Source organism: Pseudoliparis swirei, chromosome 5, assembly GCF_029220125.1.
Source record: "Pseudoliparis swirei isolate HS2019 ecotype Mariana Trench chromosome 5, NWPU_hadal_v1, whole genome shotgun sequence".
Taxonomy (NCBI): domain Eukaryota; kingdom Metazoa; phylum Chordata; class Actinopteri; order Perciformes; family Liparidae; genus Pseudoliparis; species Pseudoliparis swirei.
In genome coordinates, this window is record NC_079392.1 from 21455470 (window position 1) to 21469248 (window position 13779).

Consider the following 13779-nt stretch of genomic DNA (forward strand, 5'->3'; position numbering starts at 1 on the left):
TAGCAACGGTGAATTGAAGTGCTGTCAAGCTACTGCAAAAGATTGTACTACTGAGCAAACGACACAAGATTGAGTCACGCAATATAGTAATTGATGACATTTGTCTAACTTGCTTCTCTCCTTATTTTCCAGCAACAACGGCGTCTCGACCTGTTAACCATCACCAACACTGGTAAGTCCCAGAGCTCTTAAGACTTCACTTATGGTTCCCTCCTTCCACACCCACTGGTGTACAACTGCACTCTGATGCTCCCACAGGAAGCCCAGCATCCATGTTCTTCCCATGTTTTTGGCCTGGCATTCTGTGGGGTTGACAGGAACATGCCAGTGAAGCCTCCGCTGTGTTTCTCTCTACTTCTAAATGCTAAACGGGTTACAAGCTGCTTTCAGGATGCGCAGATAACATTGTGCTTGTGCTGTGAAAAAATCCTGAAGTGGGAGCTTAAACAACACTGACGTGCTTCATGCTCTACAGACACATACAGCAGACACTTTAAACCCATGAACACAACTCTATAAATCTCTCACATGCATTATTGCAGCCATGTCATGAGCATGTCCTATGATGTATTGCAAATGTTGCACCCTTAAATTAACTGTTGAGGAACACGTCGTTCTTCTGTTTCGCAACTTTTATTCAACAAGTTCCCGGTTAAAACAAGCATAAAATTGTTTTGTCTTCAGCCTGCATACTGCACCTCGTCATCACACCTCTCTTAAAGAGACAGCGCTCTCTTCCAAAGGGTCAACCAGCACTTTCCTCCCTTCACAGTTGGTATGTACACAGGTGACAAACATCGGACACATGAATTAATTTAAAAACGCATTTAAAGTACATTTTAACAAATGGACAGAGTGGTATTAAATCAGCAAGATATATGACATAACATATCTCATGGTGCTACACCAACAACATGAAAAAACCTCTGATGTGCACTTCAAAAATGTTACTTCCAAAATGCTATCCCTCGACTGAAACAGCTGAGTAACATACAAACAGTCTCAAATATATGTTTCACTATTGTATACAAACAGTAGTAATGTGTGTGTATTTGTGAAAGGAAGCATCTTACATGTACAGTGTGTCGTACGTGACCATGTTTAGTGTTTGTGAGAGGAATTATATATTATATATTGAATATTTAATATACACCTCAGACGCATATCGTGCTCCAGGTTTGACTGGAAACAAAATTAGTTTCACACTTATAAATCGATACCAGTCTCTGAAGGCGAGGAGAAATTGGTACAACGTGGGGAGGAGAAACAGATGGGTTGGCGAGGAGGACACAGAGATCCATATGCCTAAAATATCTGGTTGATCTAATATGTTTTGATTAGAATAACGCCTGTGTGATGCTCCTGGAGACCGGGTTAATCTAGCAAGTTTATATGCAGCTGTTTCTTGGGCCCTGACGGTGGGAAAGAAAGAGCTGGGATGTGTGGTCCGGTGAGAGAAAGACATCAGGGGAGGATGAGAATCATCTGCTCACCTGTGTGCATGTGTCCAACGACTCATCTGCATGAAACTGACCTTTTAGAAAGTGTTAATGTACAGCAGGGGTGCTCACACTTTTTCAGCATGCGAGCTACTTATTATGTGACCAAGTCAAGGCGATCGACCGACGGGGGGGGGGGTAAGTGCTCACCCACCGCGCGCGGAAGAGAAGAGTTGTTTGACGGGGGCAGAGGGCAGTTAACGCGACACGAAGAGAGATGACATGCTGCGCTGCTGTGTGGTGGCTCGAGAGAAGTGACAGGGGCGGGGGGAAAATTTTAAAATCTTATGTCACTACGCCTACCAACGATCGACGCCGCGATCGACTGGCGGGTCGATCGCGATCGACGTATTGAGCACCCCCTTCCTGATGGACTTGTCAAGAACTGACACACACATGTCCTCCGATTTCTTCTCCCTTCCGTCATGCTGCGATCGCCATGCTTCATGTTTTCTGTTTGAGGCATTGGTTGACTGGTGGTTGACTTGTTTGTCTTTGTCTCATTAGAGCTGAGGGTATTTCTCTTGATGCTTTAAGGTTGGTAAACTCCAAATGGGATGCCAAATGTGCTCTACTCAGGACGAACTCTAGCCATTCTCCACCACTCGCTGGGCATTTGCTCTTTGTGTCTGATACTCAAACTGGAAAAAAGGGCAATATTTCTTACAGATTATCAACCAAAATAACGTTTAACAATCAGATTATAAATGGTATATCTATAACAGACAATTTCAAGGATTGTTCTGGATTTTTACAACGTTTTGGGTAGTCCATTGTTGTTGTGTATTTTTGTTGTGTATTTTATTCAGTCAATCATTGTAATACAATATAATAGTATTCTATACAATATATGAAGCAGAAAGACTAAAAAGGTAGAAGCAAAAATGCTTATATATTTTCCGATCCTAAATTATTATTATCAAATAAATCAGATAATTAATATGAAATAAAGAAAAATGTCGTGCTTTTCCACCACTGTACTGTACTCCACCACTCTTTTTTTGTTAAGTGAACAGTCACAGGAAGTGTGACTTCCCTTTAAGCTCCTGCTGCCTCCGAGGTCTCTGTGTGCAGGGCCTCGTTAGAATGATTAAATTGGTGGCAAAAAAACAATCAAACTTAAATGAAATGGTATGCAACACAAACATTAAAGGGATCTGAATGCGCTGCAGAGCTGCTGCACGCACCAAGGTTATTTTGACGTGGCCGTCTTTTTAATTGGTTATCCAGAATGCAGCAACAAACTGAAGCGCTCCACGTTCCCTCGGAGAACCGCGATGAACTTGGACCGAAAGCAGTCGTGTTTCCGAGTCCTTTTGAAAACCCTTCAGATTACAGCAGTGGGGTCAGACAAAGTCCTGGTTCTGGTTCTCTCGTGCCTCCCGTCCCTCCAGCCGCTGCCTGAGCTGAAGGAGTTTCTGGTGATCCTGCTTTCCTAAAATAGATGTGTGTAGGACATAGAACTCAATGACAGGCATTAAGATGAACGAGATAGAAATATCTAATAGTGTCACAAATGGTGTTGTTTGCTCCGGTAGCTCACGCAGCGGGATCAGTATTATGACACGTTCAAAAAACTCCTGGTATTAAGTTTAATGAATGTAAAGTGGGCACGACAACCTGATAAATACTGAATGAAGTCTTCTTCTTTTTTTTGCTGCAACGTTTTTACTCGGGTGATAATAAAAGGCCCTGTTAAAATGAAATGGTTACAGTCACTATGACTATCCTCTTCAGTTATTCTAAATACATCTTTATGTTACTTTCCATCTCCCTCTATGGATCAGCAGTAGAACTGCCCTCCTTTGGGGTTTGGTCATCACCCATGGAGGGACCTTAGAAAGATGGAAAAAGCTTTCAATTAGTTCTCACTGAAAGGTTTCTTCCTCTGACCACCACGGAGCTCAGTGTGCTGTGTAAATTATTGCCGGTCATTATTCAGGCTGTTGTTTCGTGTGGCCTTGAAGCGAAGTCCATTATATTCTTAACTTGGCATACATATTTTATCCTGCCCCTGCTGTTTATTATTATTCACGCTCACGTGAACACACACGCACTGAACACGGTGAAGGTTATTATGACGGCTGTATGGCGACCAGGTGAGGCGTTCAGATGAATGACTCTGATAGGGAGACACGGGCAGGACACCCTCTCCTCCCTGCAGATTAAAGGAGTTTCCGCTCCCTTTCTCCGTGTCATCCTCCCACGAGGTGCCTTTCCCTCTGCTCATTTGACTTTTCTCATTACGTCCCTGTATTTATTTGCGCTCTGATATCATCAGGTTGCCCTTTGTTTCTGCCCTCTTTGTTCCGTCTCACGCCCTCCTCTTCCTCCCTCCGTCGCTCGCCTCTCGTCGTCTCGTCCTCGCGGCATCGACAGCAGGAGGAATCGCAGGGTGCGAACAAACTAATAGGCTCAAGTGGCTTTATAACGTGCTGCGTGTGTCTGAGAGCGAGAGAGATTCGATGAGGATTCTGCCCCCGCTGCTCTGTTGGCCTCTGTCTCTAATGGCGTTCATTAGCCACCCTGAGAAATGATTTGCACTTACACGTGTGTTCACACACGTCTAATCGAGTGCATATGTACTTTACATGAAGCTCTGATGCACGCAGGGCGAAGAGGACCAAAAGCACGCGGCGTTCCCTTTGCTCTCTCGTCCTCATTTCCCGCACACATGCACACTCCCTCCCACGCACACGGACCCACTCAAACCTCACTCGGCCCTCTTTAATTGGACACTTGAGCGGCGCACGGCTGCATCTGGCTCCTGTTGAACACAGCCTGACATTTCAGACTGCTGACCTTTCCAGCCCCGCCACAACTAAATAATGATTAGTCCTGGCAACTGTTCCACCACAGCAGCAGCAAGGTACACACACACACACACACACATATGTACACAAGCATGGACACATACACATAGGTGCAGGCGGCAGAAAACCAAAGCAACAAAAACACCTGCATAGAAGGCTTTGTCTTTTCGCAGTGAGAAAATGGGGTGCCGACATTGATTGGAGAGGCCATTGTCATTCTTTTGGTTTATCGATTAGATTGTCCTTTTTCATATCTGCAGTCAGCACCCAGTAATGTGTTGTTCTAAATTAACTCTGCTTGCCTCTGTTTAGTTTCTCCTTTCCCCTTTGTGCCGCTCTCAGCATTACAGTGGAGAAAAAAAAGGTCAATCATATTCATGAGATCTGGGCAGATTTGAGTGAGTGTGTGTGTGTGTGTGTGTGTGTGTGTGTGTGTGTGTGTGTGCGTGTGGTTACTTGTGACCACACATTTGTGTTTGTGCACAGATGCGTGCAGTGCACGCGAGCGTGTGTGTGTGTGTGTGTGTGTGTCTCAACTCAAGCGATGAACCAGCGTGAAGATAATGGGCGGCTCTCAGATCTCTTCTCTCACTTTCGTCTTCCTCACTCTATCACTTCTCTTATTGTATCTCGATTTCCCCGCTGCTTCTGTCAGAACAGAGAAGAAATACTCTTTATTCGAGCCTCTCTTTCTACCGCCAGGCTTTGTGATTCCTGCTCCGCTCTCCTGACAAAAAAACGCTGTACATATGAGGGCAGAGGTCACGTTGTGCACGGCTTGCTGCTCACAATCAAATGCCGCGTCTGAATATTTCATGTCGAAATATGAACGTTTAGCACGCGAGTGTGTGAGTATACGCATAATATGAACACATATATTATGGAGCTTTTGATCGCAATCATAATTATTCCTGCCTTAGTTTTTCCATTGACAACCCCCTAGTCAGGGGGCTGATAAAAAAAACATTAAAGCAGGAAAAACTTCAATTTCAATGCATATTTTAAAGAAATGGCTCCATCTATTAGTTTTCATGAGTCCAGTGGGGTGTTCAGTGGATGCATTGAATACACAAACAATAAAAGCACCGCTAAATAGTGCAAAATTGAACCAACAGTGGTGGTGGTTGGTTGAGTTAGTATCTTTACTCTCACAAGTACATTTACTTTACACACCGCAGGAGCTGATAGCCAGTTCTAGTCGACACACAGTCACAATGTGGATGTCAAGTTAGTACTTTATCTTCTTGCATTAGGCTTCAACTCTGACATTCAGCCAAATTAACATTTATGATCTATTTCACAGTTTGGGAAAGATGTTTTTTTTTTACCTGGATGACATTTACAGTTGCTCAAATTTCCAGGAGGAGCACCAGTTAATAAAACAAACACACCATTTGGAAATTAAGGAGCCGTGAAAATTGGTTTGGTTGTTATTGCAGAAAGCTTAGCCATTAGCCACAAATGAGTTATCTGCCTACCAAACGGATTATGGTTGATAAAAAAAACGAGACAAGCACCAAACTCAGACTAAATAAATCAAATGAAATTGAAATAAAACATTGTTTTTGCTTGTAAAACCCAAAACTGATATATTCGTTGTTCTCGTTTTTCTGTATGTTCAGGGAGAATTAAATGTTTGACTCCCATGAGCCTCGCTTTCTCTCGGAAGCATCAGCATTAACAACAGTGCCTCTCATTTGCATAATACGTCTCTGAAAACGGGGACTACTTCGAGATAAATAGTCTGCAGTGTGAACGTGGGGTCAACAGAGTTTTCTCTAATTTACACAATGCACCGGCCTGGGCCTCCTCTCAGCCATTTAATAGCTTCCATTTCTCCAGATGAAAGTCTCTGGGCAGCCATCCAAACAATATCGTGATACATCATGTATTTATGTCTTTGTGGCGGTGGTGCTGTTGTTTTGAATATCGTGCACTTTTTCTCGGTCCTCTTGCAAATTGGACTCACAGAGTTCTGTCACAGTGTAGTGGTGAGTCCCCCTCATGCCTGCTTCATGAAACACTGGGAGAATATTCAGACTCTTTGTGGTGTCACCTTCTACACATGACTTTGAAGAAAAGACGTTTGTGTCAGAACATTAATCTTTCTTTTCCTTATCCTTGCAGTAAAAAGGAAAGTCAACCCCTCGTGTGTTCCAGTTTCTTTCTTGTCCAACTGTAAAGACTTTCATCAGCCGATCTTGATCTTCCTGACCGATACCCACTCATTCACAAAGCCCTCATTTGACCATCGTTCCATGTATTCTACCCATATGACAGCATGGCACACGTGCACTAACACCCACTAAAAGACACACATGGCCAGCCTATGTGAACAAAGCACAGAGAAGCTCAGGCGGACATTACTCCAATATATATCTTTACATAGCAAAGAGTTGAACATCACGTCGCATTTCAAGTTTGAGCTTCTTGCACATTCTTCCCTTGTGCTTTCGGGAGTTGGCCCGGGCAAGGTGGAGAGGTCTTCAACAACCTGTACGCAGCCCCCTGCCCACCACCCAGGCATGTGGTACATACCTGAGCTGATAGAAATCTCTGGGTGTCTCGGTCACTGAGGGGTTGACTGGCTTCGGGCTGGAGAGCTGCAGAGATTTGTTTTTAGTCGAGCAGAAGGCTTTGCACCTTGAGAGGAGGGAGGGAGGGAAGAAGAGAGAGAAGAAACCGAGAAGAACATTATGTGTTTGAAAAAATACGATCAGGCAGGCCTTTGTGTAAATTAGCAGCTGTGAAAACAACACTTCCTATCATTGCCCTAATTATAGCCTTTGTCTGTGAATTTGCATATTTTATCTCCCTCCTCTTCATTATTGGCGACTTTGCCTCCATTTTGATGTGGTTAAAAACAAAATTTAAACAAGGAAGGAGATGAAGGATGCGAAGGGAGAGGGCTGCATTGGCTCAGATTGAGTTTTTTACAGTTGATTTTGTTAAAGGCTTCCCAGCAGCGTGGCTAAATAAGCAGCAGCAGGCTAATGATTGGAGAACGAGTGTGAACAATTCACGAGATGAAGAACGGAGGACTGTGAGAGATAGGAACCCGATGGAAGGGTCGGCACAATCTTGAAAATATTTACATTACAGGACTGTCTCAGAAAATTAGAATATTGTGATAAAGTTCTTTATTTTCTGTAATGTGCAATAAAAAAAAAAAAAATGCTGCATTTTGGATTCATTATCAATCAACTGAAATATATTGCTTTTTATATTTTATTTCTTATTATTTTTATTAGCTAAAGAAAAAAAAAAACCTATCTCAAAAAATAATATTATTTCAGACCAAGTAAAAAAAAAAAGAATTATAACAGCTTTTGTGTTGAAAAGGCTCAGGAAACCTAGGTTTTGTTTTAATTAATTAGAGTTAATTAGTAATTTCAATATATTACTAGTATTTTTTTTTCATATTATTTTTATATTTAGAGAGATATTTTCTTAAGGATATTTGAGTTAAAATCAGCAAATCATCAATCAGAAATAAAAGGCTTGCAATATAATGAATTGAGAATGCATGATGTTTTTTGCATTTTTTTTTTTTTTTTTAATTGATCACAATATTTCGATTAAACAAATATTCAAAACCTTTTCTCTAGCCTATATGCCTGAAGGTTTTTTTTTTTTAAACGTCAAGCATATATTGCTAATGCTTCGAGTAAATATTCCCTGCGTTGCCAATACGGTAATTTCACACACTGTACACACAGTCAACTGAGAGAGAGAGAGAGAGACTCAGAGGACAGTAAATGACAACAGAGAAACATTGACTGTCTGTCCTCTTTGTAAAAGGGCGATGTGATGAAGGCAGTAAACAGGCTGTGGGCTCTGAGATTATTTCTTTGTCACCAGCAGAGCCACCGGTGTTGCCGAGCACTGCTGTGGAGCAAATCCTCCTAGAGAGGACTGATTGGATTTTTGTTCCAGGGAGCCTTTTGTGTTCGCAGCATAGGGACTAGATAATAGAGGTTGATGCCACTCTTTCTCTGTGTTATGGCTGGTGGATTGAGTTTTTGGACTGTGTGTGTGTGTGTGTGTGTGTGTGTGTGTGGTCTTTCTAAATAACCACTCTGTTATTGCATTGTCTTTGCTTCTGGGCCTGCAGAATTCTAAATATAGGAGCATCGGGGCAATACCCGTTCCTAATAATCGGGCTTTACCGCTAAGATGAATTGTTAATATGATAACCCGTCACTCTGCGAAATTGTTCTGATGAAAATATTCTGCGCAGGTGTATGTTGCCAGGAGATACTCATTGCTGCCATGGTCAAGGTCGTTATCAGCCAATCCTCAGTCTGTGCCTCGGCCCTTCTGTCAGCTATAAGTGTGGAGCGTGTACGCCCAATGGGTGTGTATGTAGAGGACTGTATGTATAAATACAAATGTTATACATTATTGATTCCCGCAGGGAAATTCTACTTATAATTGCCCTGCTTTCACTGGCGGATCAGCCGTCAGGTTCACCTAGAGAACAGCAGCATCGGTCTTTCTGCAGGAAGCTTCAACACAGCAGACGCTTGAACCCAAGCCATTAAATTCAGTAAAGTCATTATGCCACCCTGTGTGTGTGTCTATGTGTGTGTGTGTGTGTGTGTGTGACTTTGCACTGACTTCTATTGGAAACCAAGGAGCGATACAGATGTCCACAGGCCAATTCACATGTTTGTTTCCAACAATGCACCTTTTCTTATATTAGATTTTGAGATTTTGAGAAATATTTGTCCAAAACAGTGTTTGGTCTTCTGCCCTGGAGGATAATTATAGATTCATAGGTATTGACAGATATTGTAAAACTGTGAATATATATATATATATACTGTTTATATATATATATGTATATAAAGATATATACATATATTTATATTATATATACACATTTTCTAGTCCCTTTTATTCATGGAACAGGACAAATTGCACCTTAAATTCTCTCTCTGTGCGTGTCTCTTTGAGGCGGCAGCTCAGTGACAACAAAGGTGTGGACTGTTGTCAGGCTCCGTGTCTCCGGCCATTCGGCATCTGATTGCCTGATTTGTCTTGACTGTTTTCTCCTCCACAGAACTAAATGTGTCTGAGAAGTGACAGATAGACTGTCTCCTGTTGTCCCATTAGCTGGCAGAGGAGATGCCACAGATGTACCACTGATTTGAATCGTTTTTTGCGTCAGCATTATTTTACCTCAAACAGATGAAAACGTTTTCGCTTTTTGCTCACTGGAGTTTAGATATTGCTCGCCGAGATGTGAAGCTGATTTGGAGATGATTAAAAACATGAAATAGAGTGAGGGTAAAAAAGAAAAATAGAAGCTCTGTCGCATGAACAGATTTTTATTGTACGTCGGGGACTCGCAGCTTTTTCAATGGAAATTAAAACAAGATTAATAAAAGAGCAGCGCATAATGGAAAAAATAAACGAATGAGACGACTGCTGAGTCTTGATGTGCTTTTTCAGAGCCAGCTCTGTATTAAGCTCAGAATCAATCTTACAGTAAGCTGCATGAAGGATTCTGTGGAGGATCTTTGAGATCTGTGACTTTGTCTGTCCTTGACTCATGTGTGTGTGTGTGAGGTGGGTCTGTGTAAGTCTGCCCCCCCCCCCCCCCCCCATCTGATCCATCACCCCACCACCATGGGTCGCCCATCCCCTAGCGGGGAGCGAGCTGGGCAGCCTGGGTTTTATCTGCTATTATCTGTCAGATGCTGTGCACCTGTGAGCCCGGCCGCCCCTCTGCATGACGGGCGGCTGTGGTCGCTCGAACAATCCCAGTGGCTCCCCGCTGTCAGCTACAGCCGCAATGAGAAGTTCTCTGGCTGCCTCCGTGTCTCTGTGACAGCCAGCCCGGAGGAAAGGGAAAGAGGAGCAAAGGGAAGAGGAGGAAAAGGGGGAGAAATACCATTAAGATGAGCTGTACTCCCACCGACCAAAGCCTGCCCACCAGCCATGTGCAGCAGCTCACCTGGCTGCCAGATAAGTGGAGATTAGAGGAGAGGAGACGGTGGCAAGGGTGTTAAAGGCACACACAAATGTCTCTGGAACCAAGGGACAGCTTTGATACTCTTGGGATTTCTTGTGTCGTGTGTGACATTTGATGCCAACTTCAAATGGGCACAGGGGGGGGAGGGGAGGAGTCCGTGCTGCTCTGACACAGGGGGGGGGCAATATTCGTTATGTATCTGTGCTTGTTTGTTCCCGGTATCTATTGTTCGACTTGCCGTTGCCGCTGTATAAATGACAGTTTTCTGAGTTCCCTATCTAGTTAGCGGGGAATAACAGTCTAGTGACGGGGGCAAGATCAATACAAGAGCGCAGTTGGAGGGAGAGCGGCCCTAATGAACTGAATTGACTGGTGCTGAAATATGATCAGTATTTCTCTGGTGGCCATTATCTTCCTTATGAGGAAGATCAATATCTCGTGGGTGGATCACTGAGTACACACAGCATGGTGGCAGAGCCTGTGCCGATACCACTCTGAAAACTTAATTAGGGATTTAGACACAATAATGTTTGCTCCTGTGTGCGTGTGTGCGTGTGTGTGTGTGTGTGTGTGTGCTTCATGTTTTTTTCTTTCTGCCTCTCTCTCTTTCAGTCAAAGGTCTGTTATTTAGGCCCTGCAGCATTAGTGGCTGATGTGCTTGCATGAGACTGTGCTGTTCATTTCATGGGCTATCACTTTTTAAATTGGTGAATGCCTTCTTCATGGTTGATTAGTAATTCATGCGCAGCTAATTAAGAGGCATAATAAGAGAAACACTGGTGACGTGCCTTCAACCGAAATAGGAAAGCGGTTTTACCCCGGACTGTAAACACTTGTGATTGATCGCGGTGGCGCGTTGCCCATAAAAGACGTTTACGCTCCTCTGAATCCGTCATCTTGGAACCAGACACCCGTATATTCATTTTGCTCGGTGCTCTTCTGATCTTGGGAGCATCTTTCCAGAAAGTTGCCTTAATGATCCCTCCATCCCAGCTGTCTAATGCCTGGCATCATCATTTTGTCCGTGTGTGTTGTGTGTGTGATCATGCCGCTCAGGCTGGTGCCCGCCCCTGCCAACCCTCATCACGCACACACCTGTACCAGCATCTGTCCATCCTGCAGATTGGCACAGGTGCCGCCGTTTAGATTGGCTGTCTACGCGCCGTTAAGGCAAAGCACACACCCTCGGTCTTGTGAATCGCAAGACGCCATCCGGTTCTCTTCTCTCTCGCTATATTTGTCAGTGGCACACATTCATGCATGTGCACTTAACGGAGGAATAAAGGGGTTTTTTTTCGGATCCAGCTATCTATGTGTGCGTTTGTCAGTGGGAACGCTTTATGATTCCAGGCGCAACGCCGCAATGATGACGTGTGTACCCGCAGTCTAATTCCATCATCAGCATCATTACTGCTATTATCCCGTGTCTCCCTTTAATACAGGCTAATGGATGACCAATAAAGATAGATGAGCCTGGCAGTGTGGAGCTAATAGGCAGGACATGATGTCTGGCTTCTGTCCTGACTCTACCCTTTACCCAATATACTCGCCCGATAGAGAAAAATAATAATTATTATTCCCTCACTTTGAATGAATCACTGTATCTTCAGCCCATCAGTGAGCCAATAGTTTAAAATAAGTCAGGGTGACTTTTGTGTGCTTGAGTAATTTTTTTTTTTTAAAGAGCGGATTGGATTAATAAATTAAAAGGCAACACACAACAATGGACACAAAGCATTGAACTGATATTTAAAGTGTTAAGAATTAATAGCTTTTTGGAAATTTAAAGGTAATTTATTACTCAAAGGAAAGTGGCACCAACTTCTCTATAATTACATGTTGTAGGTGCCGCAGTGTCAAATTACATATTTTCATATAAAATTGTACACCTTCTGTTGCGTGCATTGAAGCACTGTGACCTGGTTGAAGCCGAACAAGAGAGCTCAGCAGTGAAGCGGAGCAACGTAGCTACGAGTTAATTAAAGTGAGGAAAAAGGAGTACATGGGTTAAGTTGTGAGACTTCTGCTGCGTGAAAAATAGTTCTCACAGACGCTGACGTGATGTGCAGTGAGTGCCCTAGAAAGAGTCCCAGAAATTGAAATTATGCGATCAGTAATAACATGGCAACAATACAGGTGATCATGACTGGTGAGTTTACAGTATACATGTTCAGAGGGCGGCTGGGGTACGGTCTCACATTCATAAATATCTGTAATATAACAATCAATTTGGTTGAGCTCAACTTTGACTGTGTCTCCAGGCAGACTCCAATCGGTGGTGCACCTACAGCTAAAGGAGAAACTTTTTGATTGAACCTGCCAGAGCAACATCGTGGGGTTCTCCTTTAAACACTTTGCCACTTCAAAGACAAAGAGTTCTAGAAACTGAGCGGCCTTACGTTGAGTGAGGACAGGAGGGCCATCGAGCAGAAGCTTAGATTAGCAGTAATCCTTTGTTAGACTTGTTGAGAAGCTGCTCAAATCTCAGTCCTCTTACAGTTTGTGGGGCTCTGTCGAAGTATCAGTGCAGAGATGTATTATAAATGACCATGGCACAGCCTTAAGAACTCTAATAATACCATGTATAAAGCATGTTGCGAAATATAGCTTCTGGAAATATATATGAATGTTACATTTTGATCGTGATGCTTCTTCTCAGAAAAGAGCTAGTCTCTGGAATCAAAATCATCGCTTTGAAGATTTAACAAACAAACCAGCCCAGAATACTGCTCCAATAATGGACATTAAATGACTGTTATAATGATCTGGGACTTACTGTGATCACTTTTGTTTGTTTGTATTTTAAATTATCTTGTATACATCGAACAGACTCTGGAACCGCTCACACAGCACAGTGAACAAACATCTCGGGGAAGCTAGCATTTGAAACAGGCCTAATCATAACTAACTAAATGCCTGAAACTATGAAACGAAATATCAGAGAAGAAGAAATGCTCCGTATAGTTCTGCATCAGTTACTTTTCAATTACAGCAGCCGAAGCAGAACGAAATTGTTAGTGTCATTTATCGACTGTGGTGCTCTCCATTAGAGTAATAACTGAGAGAAATCCATCCTGTGTTTATAACCACCTGGCTGTCTTACAATAACAAAGAGTTCATTTCTGTCAGCTGGCCTTAAATCTTTCTGTTGTGATACAAGGAGCAGATGAAACGTGGACACCGGGAAACACATGAAAGCACACAGAGACCAATGCAATCTGACCAGGCAGGTCATCATCCGGGTCATCTCGCTGCAGTTCCCTGAAACAATGGGAGTTTCTTAGGAGATAGAGTGAGAGGTGATGGGTGTCTAATTTATAAAAGGAAGGACTCTGGACGTCTGAAATATCCTGCTAAATCGCCTAAAAAAAACCTTAAAAATATCATATCATATTTGAATATGTTAAAGTTTGCATTTCTTGGTTTAAATTTGCGAGAAATGTAAAGCCTTTTCAATAGTATATGTACACCACAGGTGCACGGGAGG

General features: G+C 42.9%; 1 protein-coding gene across 2 annotated transcripts in view; it reads left to right on the forward strand.

The window, feature by feature from the left end:
* The window catches only part of agbl4 (AGBL carboxypeptidase 4), a 267416-nt gene that overhangs the window by 185434 nt on the left and 68203 nt on the right, over window positions 1-13779 (forward strand). For both annotated transcript variants that reach the window (XM_056414156.1, XM_056414157.1), the window contains one exon: window positions 133-172. In XM_056414156.1, coding sequence (XP_056270131.1) covers window positions 133-172 — 40 coding nt within the window. The remainder of the gene's footprint in view (window positions 1-132; window positions 173-13779) is intronic.